A 23920-nucleotide genomic window follows, 5' to 3' on the forward strand; every position below is an offset into this window, starting at 1 on the left:
GCCCAGTACTTATTTTATCGGTCTCTTTTGCCGAACCGCTAAGTAACGGGGACATAAACACACCAGCATCGGTTGTCAAGCAATGCTAGGGGGACAAATACAGACACACAAACACACACACGTATATATATATATATACATACATATATACGACGGGCTTCTTTCAGTTTCCGTCTACTAAATCCACTCACAAGGCTTTTGTTGGCCCGAGGCTATAGTAGAAGACACTTGGCCAAGGTGCCACGCAGTGGGACTGAACTCGGAACCATGTGGTTGGTAAGCAAGCTACTTACCACACAGCCACTCCTGCGTTTATAACAATGATGATTTTATGTACACTACCGTAAATGCTGTGAACTAGAGTTCGACTCGTTGGAATGCTATAATAAACAATATTAGTGTTTACAAAATACGATATCAAATGAAGGAAATCAGACAACTTACTTTCACAAATAAGATTGACGAAGTTTGCCACGGAGTCGTTTAATTCAGAATAACTTGGGACTCTGATAGTATGTTCTTTGACTTTTCTAGATGCTAGTCTGGACATTTCTTTCTCTAAATATTCATTGCCAATGGTAACCACGAATATCTCGATATCCGATAATTTCATTTTCATTGCTTCTAAAAGTACTTTTTTGGCGTCTATCAGTGGACTGTCCACAAAAAGGATGACAAGTTTTCGCGCTTCCGTTCGAGCGCCATTGTTCTTGCTAAATCCTACTCGGTGAACTCGTCTCAGAGTGTGTATCCTTGATTTGTCTTTGGTTACTTTTAGTTCTTTAATGAAACTATATTTGTCATTATGATCGTTCAGGTAAATATCTTCGGAGTCCGGACAATCTGTGAAGACACCGATTCGAACGGGATTATTAGGGCCCATGTCTAACAAATCTGCTGTCCTTGCAATGAAATCTTTAATCAGTTGAATTCGTGATGGCGCCATGACAAGTCTGTCTAATAAAAAGATCATGTCCGCTTGTCCAGATGCTCCACATCCTGCAGAAGAAGAAGAAAAAAAAGCATTAAATAACGTTTTTTTTTTACTTTATTTATTTATTTGGATGTTTTCGGTTTGAACGGCAGTTTTTAACATAATTTCTATGAGTGTCACATATTTTGTTTATACTTTCACAAAACCTATGTATAAACATAGTCATTAATGTTGACTGCGTACATGAAATGAAATTACTGCGAATGTAGACACAAATTTATTTGAAGAAAAAAAAATTTAAACTTTATATACTGGTAGAATGTGTTTATAAAACATCTTTTTCTCTTGGCTTTATTGAGAAAATTCTATAGTTTGTAAGATATTTGTTGTTTTCTTCTTCAATTTCTGCAATTTCAACCAATCAATGACGTCCGTTGAGGTAAAAAAAAACATTCTGTGCCGCATGAATATGTCCCTCGTTTAAGAAACAGATTGGGTTTATTTACATTTCTGAAGAAAAAAAGGTACCCTTCCCCCCACCCTAACCCTAACCCTAAAACAGATTGAAATGCAACAGATCGATACTATGGTCATAATTATGGGTGACAATTTCATATGACACCGCTAGAAAAAACTGCCGTTCAAACCGAAAAGATCCATTTATTTGTTTTTATTAGGAAAGCAATGAGTGTCACATATTTTGTTTATACTTTCACAAAGCCTATGTATAAATATAATCATTTGTGACAATCATACCTTTGGCAAGGTCGTTGATGACATTAAGTTAAGTGAAATGCCAATGACTGGGACCAAAATGGAATGTACGAGCGGGTGCCGAAAAGTTTCTGAATTTGGGTAAAAGAAAATTCAGGAGGATCAGTTAATTATGATTTTACTCAACATATACCCCTCTCATATTCACACACTTATTGCAGGGGTCCTTCAGTTTTTCTAAGCCCTGTTAAAGAACTAGGAAGGTTGGGCCTCCAGCCAGGCCCTTCGCGACACCCTTAAAGCCCAGAACTTTTCAGCACCCCCTCGTAGTGTCGTCCAATCGATAGGTTACCCCTACTCAACAGCACTCGCTACATTAATGTTGATTGCGCACATGAAATGAAATTACTGCGAATGTTGACACAAATTTATTTGAAGAAACTAAGAATTGATTTTTTTTTTTTTTGCAATTTTGGAATGTGTTAAGTGTAACAAAAACGTTTGAATATTGTGAATTTTCTGTTATTCAATTTTTGGCAAAATCTAAAGATGTCAACTGGCAAAAATAGAGTTAGTAACCACGTCGACTGCAAAGTAGGCTAGTAATACAAAGCAGAAAACAGATGGCAGAAGGACACACCACATGGTTTGAAAATGAAAGAGATTAAAAAATATGAGAAACGTTCGCACATATTGACAAAAACTGCAGCTGTTCAAAAACTACAGAGAACAGAAAAACAGTGCCAGCTTCACCCTCGAAGAAATGCAGAAATTTTCAAAGGATAAAAATTTGAAAATAGAAAAATATTTTGGTTTTGGGGGTTGAAAATACGAGTGATAGTTGTACAATACAAATACTTACATTGACAAGATACCAACTAGGAACCCTAACCAGAGAACATATAAAACGGTATTGGAAGGGTACAAATTTTTTTACCTGTAAAATACACATATATCAACACAGGTGATAATTTCTTTTATAGGTAGAAGCTGATAAATTTTTGATGGGTAGTAGTTAGTCGGTTAAATGAGCACTAATCCTTGATTGGTACTTTATTTATTTAGATTGACAAGATACTAACTATAAATTATAGACTCGGAAATATGAAAGAGAAAGCTGACCTCGGCGGAATTTGAGTCGTAACGAAATACCGCAAAACACTTTATTCCTCGCACTAACGATTCTGCTAATTAAACGCCCTTAATAACAATTGTTTCTAATAAAAGCACAGGGGCTGATATTTGGAGGGAGGAATTTGTCAATTACACCAACCCTAGTGCATGACTTGTACATTATTTTATCAACCGAAGAAGTATGAAAGGCGAAGTTCACCTAAGCGAAATTTGAAGCATTTTGTCCGACACTGATGATTCTGTCAATTAATTACCTAAATAGTAATTATTACTAATATAAGAACAAAAGCCAGAAATTTAGGGGAGGGAGTTAGTCAATAAAATAGAACCCAATATTTGGCCTGGTAAAATGAATGGAAACTTTGAACTCGGGTGGATTCGAACTCAATATGTTGAAGGACCTATCTAAATGTCCAATAATATAACGCTTCAGCCAATTCACTGCCTAAATATCAATAAAGATGATTACGATGAACAATGCCAAAATGTATCTTGATGTCATCATTAAGGCAGTTTACCGTTCTTAGACAACCTTAAACCCCAAGGTTATCATTGCAGCAGCTTCAGGCTGACTATCAAACAAGATAAGGAGATTTGCAAGATTTGCAAGCCATAGGATTCTGATGCTGTGAACGTCCATTAAAAGAGCTGGGTCTTTCAAGTAACCTTGAACTGAACAGTAATTATCACTTTATTAACAATCATTATCATACGAGAATCCAGAAGCAAACTCGCGTGCTCTTACAGTAGGGTCCCATATCTAATATAGTGAGTAAAAAAACTTCGATCAATAGGGATTATTTAAGCAATCAATAAACAAAGTTCTCTCCAGGGGTATTTCGAATCTAAAAGTAACAAGCGCATCCGGACTTCCACTAGCTGGTCTTAGAGATCCGATCCACTCCAAATTACGTCGTCTATATTGTCAAAGATATTCAATCAACTGAGAATTGTATCCCTTGCTGTAACTATGATTTTAGAAGTTCAGGGAGATATATTTTGTCTATTACTTGAACGATCACTGCTGAGCGAGATTTTTCCAACTCGCTATATCACATATATAAGATCATACCGTATCCCTCGGATTCTTTTGCCGAAACGCTAGTTTACAGAGACGTAGATAAACCACTAGAAGCAGCAGCTAAGCGGTGGTTAGGGGGAAACATACAGACGCATGTATGTATACACACACACACATGCATATATATACGTTAAATATATATATATATATATATATATATATATAATATATATATATATATATATATATATGTATATATATATACGTCACAAATAATATGGATCTCATCCATAATGTGAAAGTGACACCGACGCTACTCTCGGATCACAACATGGTAGAGCTGACCATGTACGGGCCAAAGGAAATCATGGACATGCAGCCTACAAGAAACTCTCAGAATCTTTCCAGCTTGAACTTCCATAAGGCAAACTGGAAACAAATTGAGAAAGAGATCCTCAAACAAAACTGGTCTAAATGTCTCTCCTCACCGGACATCGGCATGAAACTTCAACAATTCATGTCTGTAATGCAAGCCATATGCTACAAATGTGTCCCAGAGAGTAAGGCCACTGTACACAAGAGCAAAAGTTTTATGAGACGGCGTACAAAAGTTTCAAATCGCCTAAACAAACAAATTGAAAGCAGTGAAAAGTCCCACCTGAAAATAAAACTGCTGGAAATTGAAAAAAGTCTGCAACTCTCCCATGAAAAAGAAAGAGCAGACAAAGAAGCCTAGGCTATAGATAATATAACATCTAACCCCAGAGCTTTCTACAAGTTTGCCAAAGAAACAGTTTCGGTGCACTGCAGGATAGGGCCACTCCTCGAAAAAAATGGTACACTCACAGGAAATCCAATGAGTATAAGTGAAATACTAAATGAGCAATTCAAAAGTATTTTCACTCCACTCCAAGAGCACTTTCAAGTCAGCAATCCAACTGACTTCTTTACCACTGCAGATATAAAAACAGAGGCAATGACGATTGATTACATCAATATAAAGGAAGACGATGTAATAAGGGCTATAGATGAAATGAACCTAAGCTCAGCTACTGGCCCTGATGGATTCCCAGCAATCTTTCTAAAAGTATGTAAGCGAGTCCTAGCAAGACCATTGCAGTCCCTCTTTCAGAGCTTCCTTGCAACTGGCAAACGTCCAAGAAAACTGAAGGAGGGTAAAATATGCCCTATTCATAAAGGAGGTAGCAGAGCGGAGGCCAAGAACTATAGACCTATCTCTCTGACCTCATACATCAGCAAGGTTATGGAACGAATAGTCAGAAGAAAACTAATCGCCTTCCTTGAAGAAAATGACTTGCTGCCTGACACCCAACATGGTTTCCGACCAGGAAGAAGCTGCCTAACTCAGCTCTTACAACACTATGACTGGGTGTTGAAACAACTGCTCAACCTCTCAAATGCGGAAGTGATATATTTCGACTTTGCAAAGGCTTTGATAAAGTCGATCATGGAATGATATGTCACAAACTGCGTGATCTTGGCATAGTTGGAAAATTGGAAGAATGGCTTCATGACTTTCTGAAGAATAGAAGTCAGGTGGTAGTAGCCAATGGGGCTACCTCCAATGACACGCAAATAGTGAGCCGTGTTCTGCAAGGCACTGTTTTGGGACCACTATTGTTCATAATGGCCCTCTCAGACATGCCCTCAGCCACACAGAGAGCCACGATCACAAGTTATGCAGATGATTCAAGCTTTGTGCTATCAGCATGCAAAACTAAATGCAATACCCAATAAATACACTGGACCTGGAGGGATTGCAATCCCAGTGGCACAATCAGTGCGAGACCTGGGCATTTACATGAGTAATGATGCAACCTTTCATGTGCATGTTGCTAAATTGGCAATGAAATGTAGGCGGCTGACCGGATGGATTCTTAGAACTTTTAGAACAAGAGACCAGGAAATCATGATGGTCCTCTGGAGGACACTTGTCTTAAGCCACTTTGACTATTGCTCTCAGCTATGGTCACCAACCAGTGTCAAATTAATCTCAGAACTTGAGGCAATCCAACGAAGCTATACGAAGAAGATAGCCTCTGTGCAGCATATAAGCTACTGGGAAAGACTCAAGAGATTAAGACTCTATTCCTTAGAGCGTAGTCGAGAAAGGTATGCCATAATATACATCTGGAAGATCCTGAAAGGACTTGTCCCAAACTTTGGAATCGAGAGTTTCACAAATACTACAACTGGGCGCCACTGCATAGTGCCAAGGTTTCCAAATTTGCCATCAAGATGTAGGACAAGATACTGTGATAGTCTGGGCTTCAGAGGTCCAAAGCTCTTCAATATCCTCCCGAAGGACCTGAGAGACCTGCATGGGGTGGATGTAGGTGTCTTCAAAATAAAGCTGGACCTCTTTCTGTCAGGTGTCCCAGAGGAACCAGCTTCACGACAGGAGGTGCAGATGAGGGCAGCTGCATCAAACTCTCATACACCAAACTAAGATTCACATACGTCAAGTTATAATATAAAAAATGTTACTTTGTGGGATGTCTTCTAGTTTCTTTCTGCTAAATCCAATCGCAAAGCTTTGTACGATAGTAGTACCATAGTACCATATTAGATGGCACTTGCCCAAGTTGCTGCTCAGTGGGAATGAACCTAAGACCACATAGTTGGGACTATTCCACAGGGCGTCGTATAACATGTTTTGCAATATTTGTTCCAGCATTTTATGTTATTGATTTCAAAATCCGCCGAGGTCAATTTTGTCTCTCATCCTTCCGCGATCAGTAAAATAAAGTCCCAGTCAAGTACTGAGATCGCTCAACCAAAATTTTTAGCGTTGTGTATATTTTAGAAACGATTATTTAGGGTGATGGTGGATTGTCAGAGTCGCTGAAACGTTTATAAAACATGCTTTACAGTATTTAGTTTCGGAGTTTTGCGTTCTAGGCTCAAATTCCTATGGTCAAGTTTACCTCTTTCATACCCTTCTGGAATCGATAAAATAAAGTGCAAACCAAATACTTTGATCAGTGGTATCATGTAACTCTTTCTATAGAAATTTCAGTTCTTTAAGGCGGGCAATCTGGCAGAGACGTTAGCACGCCGGGCAAAATGCTTAGCAGTATTTCGTCTGCCGTTACGTTCTGAGTTCAAATTCCGCCGAGGTCGACTCTGCCTTTCATCCTTTCGGTGTCGATAAATTAAGTACCAGTTACGCACTGGGGTCAGTGTAATCGACTTAATCCGTTTGTCTGTCCTTGTTTGTCCCCTCTATGTTTAGCCCCTTGTGGGCAATAAAGAAATAAGAAATTTCAGTTCTTGTGCCTAGATTAGAGAATTATTGTTAAATCTGAGCGGTCACAAAACAACACTCCGTCGGTTACGAAGACGAGCGTTCCAGTTGATCCGATTAACGGTGCAACCTGCTCGTAAAATTAACGAACAAGTGGCTGAGCACTCCACAAACACGCGTATCTTTAACATAATTCTAGGGGAGATTCTGCGTGGCATAGAACGGGACAAGACTGGAATTACAAGTAAAACTCAAATAAAGTACCAGTAAATATTGGGTTAGGTGTAATCGACAAGGCCCCTCCCCTCAAAAGTTTCTGGTATTGTTCCTAAGCGAGAAATTATTATTAATATATGTTGCTGTGAGCAGATGTTCCTTCGCTTGTTTGCGAGAATTTTAATTTCTGGACGTCCTGGGTGCGAAGAGAAAAGTAATAATAATACTGGGGTGCGGGTCAGAAAGTCCATCTGCTGTAAGTATTGTAGTAAGGAGGACTATTTGAGAACTGAAAAACATAAGTAACAACGACGGTAAGCTACGAAAACAGCTGTTCTGAGAGTGTCATTGGTCGAGGTTCCAGAAGCATAGATCGCTTCGTCTTCATTCGCAGAACCCTGCAATGACCTGCCTCATCCCTCGGCCATAATCATCAGCACCATCTGATCGTCTCGCAATGATGAAGAGATGAATCAACAAGAGGGGTAGATTGTCGAGGAAAGAGGAAAGGCAGGAAAAAAACAAAAGACCCCCTTAAAAGGAGACTCGAAGGAAAACGATTAAAATTTATACAGAGTATCTCATCTTCTGAAAATATATGAAGTTTAAATGCTTTGAATAGCAAACGACCAACTGATGGATGGTTTAAACGTTTCATAAAAAGATCATATGAAATATCATGTGCAAATTTGTGAGGAAATATGTGTATCAAGTGAACATAGAGTCATATATATATATATTTTTTTTTGATAGTATAAATATACAAACAAAAACGTTGCATACACAAACATTTACTTTGAATCTACAATTTGAAGGACACAGAAATAGTGGTGGAAATATGAATTTAAATAACAAAATCTGTGTAAACAATGAAAACGATAGCACCAGCAACAACTGTAACTTACTCTCTACCAGCGATACGAGTCAAAAGGAGGCTACGAAGTAACACCAACCAGAAGGAAAAGTATGGAAGACGTACGTCGCAAAGGCAAGTGCTTCCTTACCCGAAGGACTTATTGAAGAATGGACAAAGAAGAGAGTGGCATAGCTATTGGTTTTTCTTAAGTAATAAAGAAATAGCGAGAGAGGTCTTCCATACGCTCTCAAATGAGGGAATGATGCGAGAAGATGGGTAGCGTTTGTGTTTCATACGGGGATGATACGTAATATATGGACGGGGTAAATACGAGGGTACGACCAGAGACATCGGTGCCAACGTAGATCCTTCGTTCGTTATCTTTGTTACGACACAGCACGAGCAGATGGTAAGCCCAGAGATAATCAGAAACACTATGTAGTCAGGTGGAATCCGCATAGGCATCCAGGCACTGATGACTCCTGATGATCACAAGATTATTTCAGAGTGGGAGAGAAAATGAACCAGATTGATGGTTTAGGTTAGACAGTCCAAGTGCTACGCGTGCGGACTATGAACAACGTTAGGGCCTGGAGAAATGCAAAAGAAGGAAAACAGCAGATCAGAAACAACACCAGACCCCTAAGGTGCACACAACAAGGCAGAAGACTATCACTGCTGCCGCCACCACCGCCTCTGTTGATTTTTACAGCATCACCGGTCGCAGCTGAATCACCTTATCCTCAGTGTCATCGGCACCAGATCCGATTCGGTAAAGCACAGAAAAGAGGGTCCCATAGATGTTGGAAGTCCTTACAGAGTGGCCTGTTCCTCTGGAATACTTGAACTTCTCGCTTGTTCAGGATGAAAACTGGGACCTAATGAAACTACTAAGGAAATTAAAAAAGATATTGCGTTAGCTGAGATAGTAGGGAACGCAAATCAAAAGATGATAGGTGGTAAATGAAGACTGTATTAATGGTCTACTAATAGCCAAAGGAGAACTATGTAGAGGTTGCGGAAGTCTTCATTCTTCGATTAAAACCGTACAGACACAGGCATAAATTCTAAAGACGTTTATTACAACCGGAGCAGAAAGTAAACGGAGTCATATATATAAGGTATAGCGCCATTGATTTAGTAACTTTGTTTTGTGATAAGTTTTATATGATATTCTTAGACACTTGAAGCAAATAAAGAAATAAAATGTATTTTGAAAATATTTGTGCTTCAGTTACTGTTTTCTTGAAATATATAATGATATCGTAGAGTAATACTTACTGTACTGGTCATTCGGTACAACTGAAAATTTAAAGAAAATAGACTGAATTAGAAAGGGAATATTAAGTGCGTGAATAAGACTTACTATTGTCCAGTTCTAAAAAAAACATGCAATAAGGTGCATTATGCGTTTTGGTTACAGACAGAACACAACTTATGTTGCATACTAACAGCATTAAACTACACAGCATTAACCATGTGAGCGACAGTTATCTGGAATGCTATTTTTCTATTGTTTGGTGATTGATCACACGATAATAGTTGAAAAGGAATCAAAGGCGGAATAAGGTGGAAGAGATGGAAGATTTATATTACTATAAAATTCTGAGACGAAAGATAGAAATTAAATGCTTAAATATTTTAAGGGTCAATTTGATTTACTCCAAGCTGAAACAATAAAATATTACGAAGAAACCATTCAGTAGTTGTATATTAATAAGAATATGAAGAATTTGTTGATAAAAGGTTGTCACTAAGATGTCTAGAAGAAAATAAGTAGAAAGAAATTGAGTGAGGAAGATAGAAAGTGAGTTAATTACCGAGTGAAACGTTAAGAAAATGTTTTATAATGCAAAACAATTATAACAAACTATAATCGGGTTGACCCGTTACAAAAGATGCACGCACCTTCACATGTCTGGATCGCCAGAATCTCCTTAATGGAATCTAAGGCATCAAAGTTTTCCACATGAAACACAAATTGTGATTCCTTTTTATTTGATTCGCTAGCTATGCCTTTTAGTTCTTTGAGGTCCACATTGCTACCAATACCAACGGCAAACATGTAGACACCCTTTTCTTTGGCTATTTTAGCTTCTTCAGCCGTTTTTGATAAGCTCCAAGATTTCCCGTCTGTTAAAATGATAGCAATATGAGCAACGTCTTGTCGAGCGCCCAGAGGATTGAATTCTCTTTCACGCATCTCCTTGATAGCTTTCGCCGTATTGGTTCCTCCATAATTTTGACGAATACTCTTCAGTGCACCGATTACTTGAGTTTTATTGGTGTAGTCTTTAAAACTGAACTGTGGATAGAAACTGTTGCTGAACGTACCCAGACCAATACGGGTTTTATTCGGTGCGACTTCAAAAAGCTCAATCATGTTTTCTACGAATTTTATTTGTTTGGCGAAGTCTACAAACCAAATACTCGTTGAAGAATCCAAAAGAAAGTAAACATCCGCAGGTTTCCCGCCGCAATCTGTGAGAAAAATAAAAACACAATTATAAACGAATATATTCTTATGACGAATTTTTGTGACTCAAAAACAAATGACATCTTTCTAAGTATGTTATAAATTATCAATCCTGCAGTATGATTTCAAAATATTGTTTTATAAAATAAATGTCATACATTTAGAAATAATACAATGTTTGTAAAACTAGGCAGAAAAATATGTCAAATGATTAAAGTCTTCTATTATACCTTTATTAATAGCTAGGACGCTTTTAAAATACTCTTGTAATAAAAATCGATTACAGTACTTGGCTAGTATTTTAAGTTATCGATACCGGAAAGATGAAAGGTAATGACTGACCAAGCTGATAGAAATTATCTCTTTGTTTTTTTAAAAAATACCTAACGTCTTGAAGGTGATATAATTTGTAACACAAAATGGCGTTGAACTGGCAGAAACGTTGGCACGCCGGGCGAAATGCCTAGCGGTATTTCATCTGTCTTTACGTTCTGAGTTCAAATTCCGCCGAGGTCGACTTTGCCTTTCATCCTTTCGGGATCGATAAATTAAGTACCTGTTACACACTGGGGGTCAATGTAATCGACTTAATCCCTTTGTCGGTCCTTGTTTAGCCCCTTGTGGGTAGTAAAGAAATATATATAATTTGTAACACACGCGTTCATTATAAATGAAATTCAGAAAAAGTCTAGATCAGTGCTCCGCAACCGGTATGCAGCGGCACACTGGAGTGCTACGAGATGATGATAGGTGTGCCGCAGTGTAACCTGAATATAAGTTTTTTTCCCTATTCTTTTAGCTATATTTTTAGTTCAGGTGTGCCGTCGAATTTTGAAAAGAATATAAGTGTGCCACAAGTCAGCACTGGTCCAGGTAACACAATATTTGGTATTCATTTCATAAAACATCGAAAGAAGTGGCAGGTAAGAAATTTATTTACATGAAGAATGTAAGCAAGAAATATTTACAATAAGTGCATTTATCAAATACTTATTTTATATCGCCATCAATACCAGTAATGTTATCATTAGTTTACAGTGGAACTGACGTAGATGCGTCCGTATGATCGCTTGACTTGCCAGAAATCTTTGCCAAATCTTTCTCAAGACATACCTATTTCTTTACTAGCTACAAGAAGCTGAACACAGAGAGAACAAACAAGGACAGACAGACGGATTAAGTTGATTATATCGACCTCAGTGCGTAACTGGTCCTTAATTTATCGACCCTGAAAGGATGAAAGGCAAAGTCGACCTCGGCGGAGTTTGAACTCAGAACGTAGCGGCAGACGAAATACCGCTAAGCATTTCGCCCGGCGTGCTAACGATTCTGCCAACTCACCGCTTTATTACCATCAATACCAGTAGTGTTATCATTAGTTTATAGTGGAACTAACGTAGGTGCGTCCATATGATCGCTTGACTCGTTACAGATCTTTGCCAAACCTTTCTTAAGACATACCGTAATGACAAAAAGATAGGACACACATACTGTAATCTTAGGCATTCCTAAAAGGAAGATTTAAACGCAACTGGAGTACTTTTGATTATGGATCTACTCGATCGGTATTAACCTGGTGCTAAACAGCAAGAACAACATAATTAGAAAATATTGGGTTGTCCGGAAAGTTCGTGTCGATTTATAGTAGCTTATCTTTCGACTTATCCTCCCAGGCACCTCAATTCTGGGAAAAGGGTATTTTCAAGTTAAAGGAAAGATGGAGACGTATTGTGCAACTAAATGATTCATATTTGGTTGATTAAAAATGTAATGGCAAGTATTTATTGACATTTTTCTTTCCTTTAAAAATCGGCACGAACTTTCCGGACAACCCAATATTCATTAGCAACAGAGGCAGTTTTAACACTGCGAGGTATTATTTATCCCCACTTAAACATGGATGTTCTGTAATAACAAACTATACTGCAGTAGTTGCCACGAGAGAAACTCTCTTATTGGCTTTTGGTGCAAAATGCACTTTTGTTTATCACTACAGGGGAAATAAATCCTCGCCACCTCCAGCACCGACACCACCAGACCACGTGATTAATTTACGGTTTGTTTTAAACTGCAGGGATTTCTTTTGATTTGATTCTTGATTTAGCTCATGGTTGAGCCCTATACTGAGTATTAACTCGTCTGTTGTACTGCACCGGCCAACCCTAATCGAACAAATCAATGGCACATAGGTAGTCTTCCCTTGATTCAGCTCCATATTGTGCCCTCCGATACTCAGTGTGCAATGTAGTTGTGTGAGTAAATTGAGTTCTTCCACTGTCAAGATTATTCCTGGGTAACTATTGTTGTTTAAACCCAGATTAAATCTGAACGAACAGGCCTATTATCAAAGACCTTCCAGTGGTAACCACATCGCCGATTTGGCTGCTATTTCTAGCAAGTCAAAACGAGTTATTCATAAAGAAAAACCGTCTCTGGATTGTGTAGAGAGCACATAAAACACAGCCTCAGTGGTTTCGATCAGAGATCAAGCGTTATTTTTTTTCTACTTATCTTAGTTGTACATCTCAACAGAGGTTCAGAATTACTGAAGTTACCGATGTGGTTATTTTGGAGTGTACAGGCCTTATACGTTTAGATGTGTTTGCTTTGCTGATAATGTAATAGATTTATATTTAGTAGATCTGTATGGTTGTTTGGAGGAGCTTCTACTCTAATGTACAGTGCACCTCGTCTGATGAAGTGGTCATTCGTTTTGGGTCCGGTATTGTCCCACGAATTGGATCAAAAAATGAAAAAGAAAAGAATGCCATTTTGTCTCTCGTATCATTTTTGAGCCTACTTTAAGTTCTTAATGTTCAATGTATCGATTATTTTATCACCCACTTGACTGTATTATTTATTTTACCTGGAACTCTAGAATTATCTTATTTTCAAGCACTTCTCTTTCCTTGTACTAATAAATATACGGAAACATATTTATTCAATAAACACGCACGCACGCACACACACACACACACACACACACACACACACACACACACACACACACACACACACACACACACACACACACACACACACACACACACACACACACACACACACACACACACACAGAGGAAACAGTTTAAAAAAAGTTAAAGCGCAGCTACACTGACACTGAAGATCTTCAACAAGAGTGAAACTTGCTCATATACTCTTTACTCTTTTACTTGTTTCAGTCATTTGACTGCGGCCATGCTGGAGCACCACCTTTAGTCGAGCAAATCGACCCCGGGACTTATTCTTTGTAAGCCCAGTACTTATTCTATCGGTCTCTTTTGCCGAACCGCTAAGTACGGGGACGTAAACACACCAGCATCGGTTGTCAAGCAATGCTAGGGGGACAAACACACACACACACATACATATATATATACATATACGACAGGCTTCTTTCAGTTTCCGTCTACCAAATCCACTCACAAGGCTTTGGTCGGCCCGGGGCTATAGCAGAAGACACTTGCCCAAGATGCCACGCAGTGGGACTGAACCCGGAGCCATGTGGTTGGTTAGCAAGCTACTTACCACACAACGTTTTTTCTCACCCTTCAATTTAAAAAAATAATATTTTGGTCTTTTTAATGTTCCAAGCATTAAATATGTTTCTCACTCGCTTTCATTCGAATGTTTTGAGCTCATTTAGTAGATGATTTGTGGTAATACGAAGTCTGTGACTTCGTATTTTTTTTGAAGCAAGTAGCGATTTGTTGTGGTGAGGTTGGAACCCTACGAAGAATTGACATAATCCTGGCTGAATTTAATATGTTGTTTGTGTATGAGAATTATTTCTTTGTTTTGAGAAAGAGTAAGGACCGTGAGAGGTCTTGGGGTACCGTTTATTTATGTCTTTCACTATCTTTCAATACATGCTGTGAATGTGAAATGACGGTTCTTCGTAAATTTCTTAATGTTATATAAGTAAGAGGTCGTATATATTTTGCATAAGAATGGGAAGAAATTCTTTAAAAAGTGGATGTAGATGGGGCAAAGGCGGAGAGCTGGTAGAAACGTTAGCACGTCGGGCGAAATGCTTAGCGGTATTCCGTCTGCCGTTACGTTGTGAGTTCAAATTCCGCCGAGGTCGACTTTACCTTTCATCCTTTCGGGGTCGATAAATTAAGTACCAGTTACGCACTGGAGTCGATGTAATCGACTTAATACCTATGTCTGTCCTTGTTTGTCCCTTCTATGTTTAGCCCCTTGTGGGTAATAAAGAAATAGGATGTAGATGGGGCATGAAGATGGATTTTCGAGAAATTGCAGATTCTTGATGTGTCGTTATCTTGTAAAGCTTTTCGTTAGTTTCCTCACCGTGGCACCTACAAAATACCATTATTCATTTTGACAGAGTATTTTGCCAAATTTTTCACAGGAATAAGTAACTTCTATTGGATCGATGCCAATTCACGAATCACCAACCGTTTCGATTGGCAGTTCTATACGTTATCGATTTGACCAGCTCTTAGCAACAGCAGCAGCACCGGTAGCAGCAGCAGCAGCAACAGTAGTAGTAGTTGTAGTAGAAATTGTTGTAGGAACCAAAACAAAAACAGATATGTCGAATTAACAGAAAATGGAGATTTTAAAGTTTTTAAGTGTTGGTTTAGTGCCGAATCGTCGGTTACTATTTATATAGCTGTAATAACACGCAGTTTTCGACTAATGTCAACACCAAATGGGAACTGTCTTCACTCTCTGCAGCCACTCAATGTATCACGCTCAGCTAGTCGTGCAGTTACCAATGCACGTGGCCACGCGAGTGCACACATTTTTTACCAAAAAAGAAGAAATACATGCACTCGTCGACGTCTGTTTGTGCGTTTATGTGTCTGAGCGAGAGAGAGAGAGAGAGAGAGAGAGAGACAGAGATAGAGAGAGAGACAGATATATATATATATAGAGAGAGAGAGAGAGAAGGAAGGGAGAAAGAGAGATAGGGCGTTTTGTGTGTTTAGATAAATGATAATGCACGGTGAACAAAATATGGAAGTCCTACTCTGTCACGTGGCCATAGAATAAAAAATATATTAAAACCATATCAGCATGTTGTTGATATACTTAATAATAAATCTAGCATTTAAAATTGAAATGTAAAGGATGTAGAGGGATGAAACTAAATATTATCCTTTTGAAAACGCGAAAAAGGTTTTCTAATATTGGTACAAATCCACAAAAATATGTGCGCGTGGGGAGAGTATAGACCATTTAGCCGACCACAGCATTTCACAAGTATTTACTTTATTGACCTCGGCTGATAAAAAACAATGCTGACCTCGGCAAGATTCGAACGCAGAACATAAATTTAAAAAAAAATTAAAAATTCCCCGTCCTTCCTTAATAAGTATTTCTTAAGGGGGATAGAGTCATCAGTGTTTGACTGGACCTTTTATCGAATACAGAAGGATCCAAGGCAATGTCGACCGGGCAGTTTGGTCCTTGCTCTGCCGATTCCCACATCCATATAACCATAACTAGTACATATAATACTAAATAGTACAACTAATTAATTTGATCGTTCTGTTTCCTATCTACACAATTTTGATCGGTATTTCCTCAATTTGTCTTCTACGCCACATTTTAAACGTACGTTTATGTAAATGTTTATTTAGCATGTTAGCCAAAATTATGATTACATGTTGCATTGTGATAACTGCAAAATATAATTTAGATAGAAGCACAAAGAAATGAGATTCACAACGAGATAATCTAATCCTTCTTTCTGATATATGAAAGAGAAATATTAATTATTTATGATGTAATACTCGATAAAAGCAAAAAAACTATTTGACAAAATACTTTTCCCAGATATCCAAACAAGTAAATATGTAGATCTATCTAATCTTTTTCAAAATAAGAAAAGAGATATAAAATTATTGTTGTTGTGAGTGAGGCAGAATGGTTAGAGTGACGACTAAATGCCTTGCAGTATTTGTTCCGACTCTTTACGTTCTGAGTTCAAATCCTACCGAGAAGAGTTTTGCCTTTCATTCCTCCGAGAAAAAAAAATACCAGCCTTAACTAAGGCTGTTGCTATCGAGTAAACCTCTTCCTTGAATTCCAGGCCTTATACCTATACTGGAAAGAATTATTGTAGGGCTGGATTTGTAGAATGGCTGCAGCCTTTGAAAAAAAATCCCTTGCAGTTTGTGTTCAGGACCTTTACGTTCTGAGTTCAAACCCCGCCGAGATTAATTTTACCTTTATTCCGTTCGGTATCAATAAAATAAAGTACCAGTAAAGTTCTGGGGTCGACTGTATAGACTAACCAAACCATCTCAAAATTGCTAGTCTTATTCCCAAATTTTAATAAACTTTATCATAGTGGTAGTGTAGCAGAATCGGTAGAGATGCAGACAAAATACCTTGCGGTATTTACGTCCCTTTAGGATCTGAATCGACATTCTGCTTAAATTGATTTTGCTTTCCATCTTTGACTAATAAAATAACATTTCAGTCAAGTAATGGGATCGATCAAAAATCGATTTCATTTTTCCTACTGATGTGAGGCTCTTGGCTAAAGTTAGACACCAACAGTTAATCTGTACGGTGAGATTCACAGTGTTTAATTGAAAACTAGACTTTTCCTTTACTCATGCCAATTACTTAAGAATGAGCTACCGACGATAAGTAGATGTTTTAGATATGTTCATCTATGGATGCTCATCGAAGATGAAAAGAGATAACTGATGGAATTAATTGATTAGTTGTAATTAACCACCATTGAGCACAAGAATATCTATATCTAAGACAGAGCAAACTTCAAATGAGCAAATGAAAATGAAAAGAAATGGTAAAAAATATAGTGCCTCAGTCAGCTATGATAAGAAACAGAAGAATGCGCCAGTTAAAGCTGTTTTTGTTCTGACACAGAAATTGCTGTCTTTAATAAGTCTCATCTTCTTATTTATCAATACAAATATGATCTTTATATATTTTATTGACGGCATAAAAGACATAAATTTATAGGGACCAACAGCAAAATTTATCCGTTTGTCATTGAACAGAGAACATGACGTGTTTTTTTTTTTTAATAAAACGAAGTAATACAGTACAGTTTGTAACCAGTTTCCCAGAGAATCCACGGTCGTATGTTTGTCTACTGTGCCCATGTTTATCGAAAACACATACACAAGATGTGAAATGAAGGGAGTCGAATTATATCGTATCTCGACACAATAAGTGCTCGCTGCCGTTCTAGGGTGCACGTAACGCAAATCGTGACATTTAATTAAATGTTTGAATTAGCTGGAAGTGTCATATATTTTAACCGTCCAATTAGTTCTATAAATATTTACATAATTAAATGCTTATGAGAAATTGTTTGGAAGACTTGGTAAATTATGAAAGTATTTATATCTCAATTTGTTTCTTCCAGATCTTTTGCCTGGGCCTCATAAAACATTACAGCGCAAAATCTAAGATGCGTAATTAAAATATAGTTTGTAAACTTAGAGAAATTTTGAATACTTACAATAGGTTTCTTGAGCTGACAACAACTTTAAGCCCTAGAATAGATACAAAAAATATTTAAGTTTGTTAAATTGAGAAAGGAAAAAGAAAAAGGTTCAGCTTATACAAAAATCCAAATTAACCACATAAAGATCAAAAAGAAGATCAGTTCCTTGCTTGTTTATGAAGTTCTGACACTGGCATAAAGCCTTCGGTTTATAGAGGAAAATATGCTTTCCACTATCTTTCTCGATGTTACTAGCGTTGCAAATTGCAATATTATTATAAAATTCTATACGATACCGATCGTATATGCAGGTTTTTAAATTGGAGGGAAATCTATCAACAAGTAACGCCAAGTCTCTCGTTCAAAAGCATTATACAATGCAAACTACAAAAACTTAACTCTATACTTATGTACCATAGTTATTGCATCTCAACATCACACAAAATAATCTGTATTTTGTAACTGATAAGGAGATATTTGAGAGAGAGAGAGAGAGAGAGAGAGAGAGAGAGAGAGAGAGAGAGAGAGAGAGATTTGGTTGCTACACTGAGCTTAATCTCAGAATTTTACCATTGAGCACTCACTAAACAGAAGAATACTGAAACGAAAACATCGCCTAGAAGTATGAGTAGCTCATGACTGCAATTTGTGTGTAATCTGTCACATGCCATGAAAACTACGCCAGAAGGATATCACATTTTACAAACAATATTACTTCCAGCTGAGAAGCACAATATTACTTGGGAGAACAACAACACCTCACACGCGCGCACAAGCTGAAATAGCGACGTATTGCCAACAACCTTTATTGAATCTGAATCTATATTATTTGCCCCAGCTGCATTAATCACTGCAATCTTCAATCAAACAAAAATAGACAAGAAAACAAATTACGCACAACATATTTCGACTGTTTCACGGCTTTCACACAACTAAATATATTGCACAAGAAGTTGTATGATCCAAGATTACTAAGGGATAGGTTATTCGTATTGTACAATTTTAATAATCTTTCCTTTATGTTTAAAGCCATACATATAAGTTATAAATGCAAATATAAATACAAATATATGGGAAACTACCACCTGTGTCATCTCTTGTGAAAGGTAAGAGAGTCCAGTTTGCTGGACATTGTTGTAGAGCTGAAAAAGAGGTAATTTGTACTCTTCTGCTCTGGAAGCCATCTACTCGCAATACCAGAGGGCGCACACTCTCCTACCCTGATGTAATCTCCAGGGATACAGGCATCCAGCAACAGGACCTCCGTAATGCCATGATGGACCGTGAAGTCTGGCGTAGCATGGTAAATTCCATTGTCTCGACCACGGTCGAACAATGATGATGATGATGATGATAAGTCATAAATGCGTTCAAGCTGCCACAGTAACAGTTAAGTAATTAACATAGTACTTTCGTGATTGATAGGAAATAATCTATAATCTTTCCGATGATTATTAAAGCTTTTAGTATCTTACACTAAGGTATTCTATTAAAGACGCGAAAAGTAACATCGTATCGTGTAGTTTCTGTTTTGTTTCTTCCAAACATGATTTAATTATGTATTAATCGTATTAAAGCGGATCGTTAGCACGCTGCTCAATATGCTTAACAGCATTCCGTCCGTTTCTAAGTTTTGAATTTTCAGAGTCACTGAAATAAGTACCAGTTGGGTACAGGGGATCGACGTAATCTACCACTCTCTCCCCGCAAATTTCACGCTTTGTGTCTAGGGTAGAAAGTATTACATGTTAATCATATTTATTCTATGTGGTTCAGTGGTGTTAGGATTCCTGGTTTTTACTCAGGCGACAGGTTGGCAGAATCGTTAAAGCGTTGGTAAAAAAATGCTTTGTAGTATTTGTTTTGGCTCTGTGCTCTGAATTCTAATACCACCTATGTCAGCTTTAACTTTAACCCTTCCAATATTCTTAGATACTTAGGTTTCGGTCAGAAGTGACTCAGACATGATTAACTTAACAACACCACCTAAAATATGTTACTAGTCAAGTATCTAGACTGATTTAATCCAGCGCCTTCAAATCCAGCCAAAAATCTATGCCATGACATGCTTAGGATGTGGTAACAACTATATTGGGCAAACAGGAATATCACTCCGTCGAAGAACCACTCTCCACAAAGAACAAATCCGCCACCCACAATACAGACAGTTACAGGTTAGTGGACACATAGAAAGGTGTGCTAGGAATCTATCAATGTTCACAGAACACTTCAATGCAACAAAGAATGAATAAAGAGGCAAGTTTCATCAATAAATATCATCCCCAACTAAATATGAACACTTAACATAATACAGAACACTGCTAACCTTTCAATTAACATCACTAACCCCCATACATCCCTTACACCATTCACATTACAATTCTATATCTAACCTAATTGCACCAAATCCAGAACTACTTACCTCCCTTACAAATAATCTTTTTTCTCTGGAACTATTAGGCCTGAAACCGTCCATTAATCGGTGTGCATTCAAAGCAATGAATAATTGTATTCAAAGCAAAAATCAATGAATAGTTGTATTCAAAGCAATGATTAGTATCTTACGAAACCGGTATGCTTGAATCTCTTTAATAATTTCACAATAAGCTCCTCTCGAAGGAGAGGAGCTTTCTCCGTCCGGGTTGCGGATCCGTGGAACAAGCTGCCAGACGAGATGGTGAAGATGCCGACGACCGCTTTGTTCAAAGCCTCCCTTGACCTCAAGTGGCCTGAACTCTTTACATGAACACCACCCTGTACTTAACTCCATGTCCCCCTACATGGCCTTGCTATTTGCTCTTGAGCCAAATAACTAACTAACTAACTAACTAACTAACAATAATGACTTTTATTACTTATATTCCTACCTCAGTTCATCTACTTGTATATATATTTCATTACTTTGCATAAAAACCTTTACTTTTTTTATTTATACTGTGCATTTTCATCTATTTTTCTTACTTTCCCCTTACGTTACCACGTGTAGTTTCTATTTTCTTTTTGTAACATATTTCTATTGTATATATATATCTATATACATATATATATGTATATATATCTATATACATATGTATATATATCTATATACATATATATATATATCTATATACATATATATATATATATATCTATATACATATATATATATGTATATCTATATACATATATATATGTATATATATCTATATACATATATATATGTATATATATCTATATACATATATATATATATATGTATATATATCTATATGCATATATATCTATATGCATATATATATGTATATATATATATCTATATGCATATATATCTATATGCATATATATATGTATATATATATATCTATATACATACATATATATATGTATATATATCTATAAACATATATATATGTATATATATCTATAAACATATATATGTATATACATATATATATGTATATATAAAAGTAATAAGAATAATGAAGTGTCCAGCAAGCTTAACCAAAATAGGTTAAATATACATAGAAATTAGTGTATAAGATGTACCAACTATGCTAGAAAGAAGAGCCAACTCTCCAAATCTGGTGGTACAAAAGATGAACTCAGTTGATACTGAGATGTCTGTACTTTTCTTTGTAGTTTTGCAAAGGTAAGGGTTATTTTTATTACATTCATTACATTAACCGTGCGTGTTTACTTATAGTGAGAAATATATGGCATTGAAGAGTCGACTCCTCTTCCCAGCACACCTGGTACATTTTGTACCCTACTTTATATATATGTATGTGTGTGTGTGTATACGTATATATATATGTGTGTGTGTGTGTGTGTGTGTGTGTGTGTATAATCCATCCTTGCAACGAAGTAATGACTTGTTTCATGCCAAAGAAGACACTGCACTGTAAAGAGTTCGTCCTTTAGATAAAGGATGATAACATTTTTAAGAACATGTGTGATTTGCTTAACAACCTGTGCAGTGAACATTTAATTTTTTTTTAATTCATAGTTATACAGTTTATTGTAAATTTCTGCTCTGGACTTTTCTAGGCTTAAAGTCACTGCGCAGCATGATGGCCAAGTGTCATGTACTAAAACCCTGGCCCGACCAATGATTTATGAATGAATTTGATAGATGTAAATCGAATAAAAGCCTGACGTGTGTGTTTGTGTGTGTGTATACACACACACACACACACACACACACACACACACACACTTTTACTCGTTTCAGCCATGTTACTGTAGCAATGCTGGAGCACCGGACCTATTCTTTGTCAGCCTAGTACTTATTCTATCGGCCTCTTTTGCCGAACTGCTAAGTTACGGAGACATAAACACACCAACATCGGTTGTCAATCGAAGGTGGCGGGACTAACACAGACACACAAATACAAACATACATATATTTATACATATGTATACGACGGGCTTCTTTCAGTTTCCGCCTACCAAATCCACTCACAAGGCTTTAGTCGGCCCGAGGCTATAGTAGAAGACACTTGCCCAAACTGTCACGCAGTGAGACTGAACCCGGAACCATGTGGTTGGTAAACAAGCTACTTATCACACAGCCATTTCTGCACATCATTTTCTGTGTCTATCTGTCTGTCTCTCTATCTCTGTATAGATAGATAGATAGATAGATAGATAGATAGATAGATAGATAGATAGATAGATAGATAGATAGATAGATAGGTAGGTAGATATATAGATAGTTATGTATGTATGTATGTATGTATATTGTTGTTTGTTACCCACTATCACCACATGACAACTAGAGTTGGACCGCGTATCATAGCAGCTCTGCAAAATAAACCACCGATAAAATAAGCACAGGAGACGATTTGTTTGGGCTAAAACCCTATATGGTGATGCTACACCATGGCCGCAGTCCAGTGAAGGAAACAAGTAAAAATATAAACGATATACAATCATGTTTTTTTTAAAAAAAAGACTCTTCAAGGGACGGTGCCAAAACTGAATGTTTTCTATAAGTCCCTTACCCCTGCTCAAGATAATCAAGTTGTAGGTCGTGGTCGGTTATGTACCCTCATTTGTCACATGAAATACGCCTGACTAGTTTCGACATTTTTAGGGCAAGAAATGTGCCTCAGTTTCTTAACATTGATTTATTCATCTTCGCCTATATGGGTGATACAAAGGAAAAAAGGAGTTGGTGCCTTAATTCGTCAGTAGTTGGACAGTATTTAAGAATGCAATGTATTACATCTTTCAACACTGACCAAATATATAACAATCCAACACATTTCGCATGTCTTCAAGAAAGGGCACCGTTTGAAACGTCAAAATCCATCCCTTCTTGCGATATATGAATTTTATTAAGTGATTTTTGTTCTAGCATTGATTAGCATTAGTTTCCTCGGATTTCAGCTATTATTATTATTATTATTATTATTATTATTATTATTATACTATTATTATTATTATTACTATTATTATTATTGTTATTACTGTAGTTATTGTTATTATTATTGCTGTTGTTATTATTATTTAGGCGGCGAGCTGGCAGAATCGTTGGCACGCCGGGCGAAATGCTTAGCGCTATTTCGTCTGCCGCTACGTTCTGAGTTCAAACTCCGCCGAGGTCGACTTTGCCTTTCATCCTTTCGGGGTCGATTAAAAAAGTACCAGTTACGCACTAGGATCAATATAATCGACTTAATCCGTTTGTCTGTCCTTGTTTGTCCTCTCTGTGTTTAGCCCCTTGTGGGCAATAAAGAAATAGGTATTACGCTCGTCACTACGTTCCAAGTTCAAATTCACCGAGTTCGATTTTGCCTTTCATCCTTTCAGAGTCAATGAAATAAGTACAGCAATGTAATCGACTTGCATCACCCACCTC

At 37.2% G+C, this 23920-nt stretch overlaps 1 protein-coding gene across 1 annotated transcript in view; it reads right to left on the reverse strand.

Annotated features, from left to right (window-relative positions):
• LOC115210844 (collagen alpha-6(VI) chain) overlaps positions 1-23920 on the reverse strand; it is a 28826-nt gene that overhangs the window by 1618 nt on the left and 3288 nt on the right. Inside the window, exons 2-5 of the mRNA XM_029779599.2 lie at positions 18094-18127; positions 10052-10624; positions 9425-9445; positions 445-999 (exon numbers count right to left, since the gene is read on the reverse strand). Coding sequence (XP_029635459.1) covers positions 445-999; positions 9425-9445; positions 10052-10624; positions 18094-18127 — 1183 coding nt within the window. The remainder of the gene's footprint in view (positions 1-444; positions 1000-9424; positions 9446-10051; positions 10625-18093; positions 18128-23920) is intronic.

This window comes from Octopus sinensis, linkage group LG4 (genome assembly GCF_006345805.1).
Source record: "Octopus sinensis linkage group LG4, ASM634580v1, whole genome shotgun sequence".
In the NCBI taxonomy this organism is placed as follows: domain Eukaryota; kingdom Metazoa; phylum Mollusca; class Cephalopoda; order Octopoda; family Octopodidae; genus Octopus; species Octopus sinensis.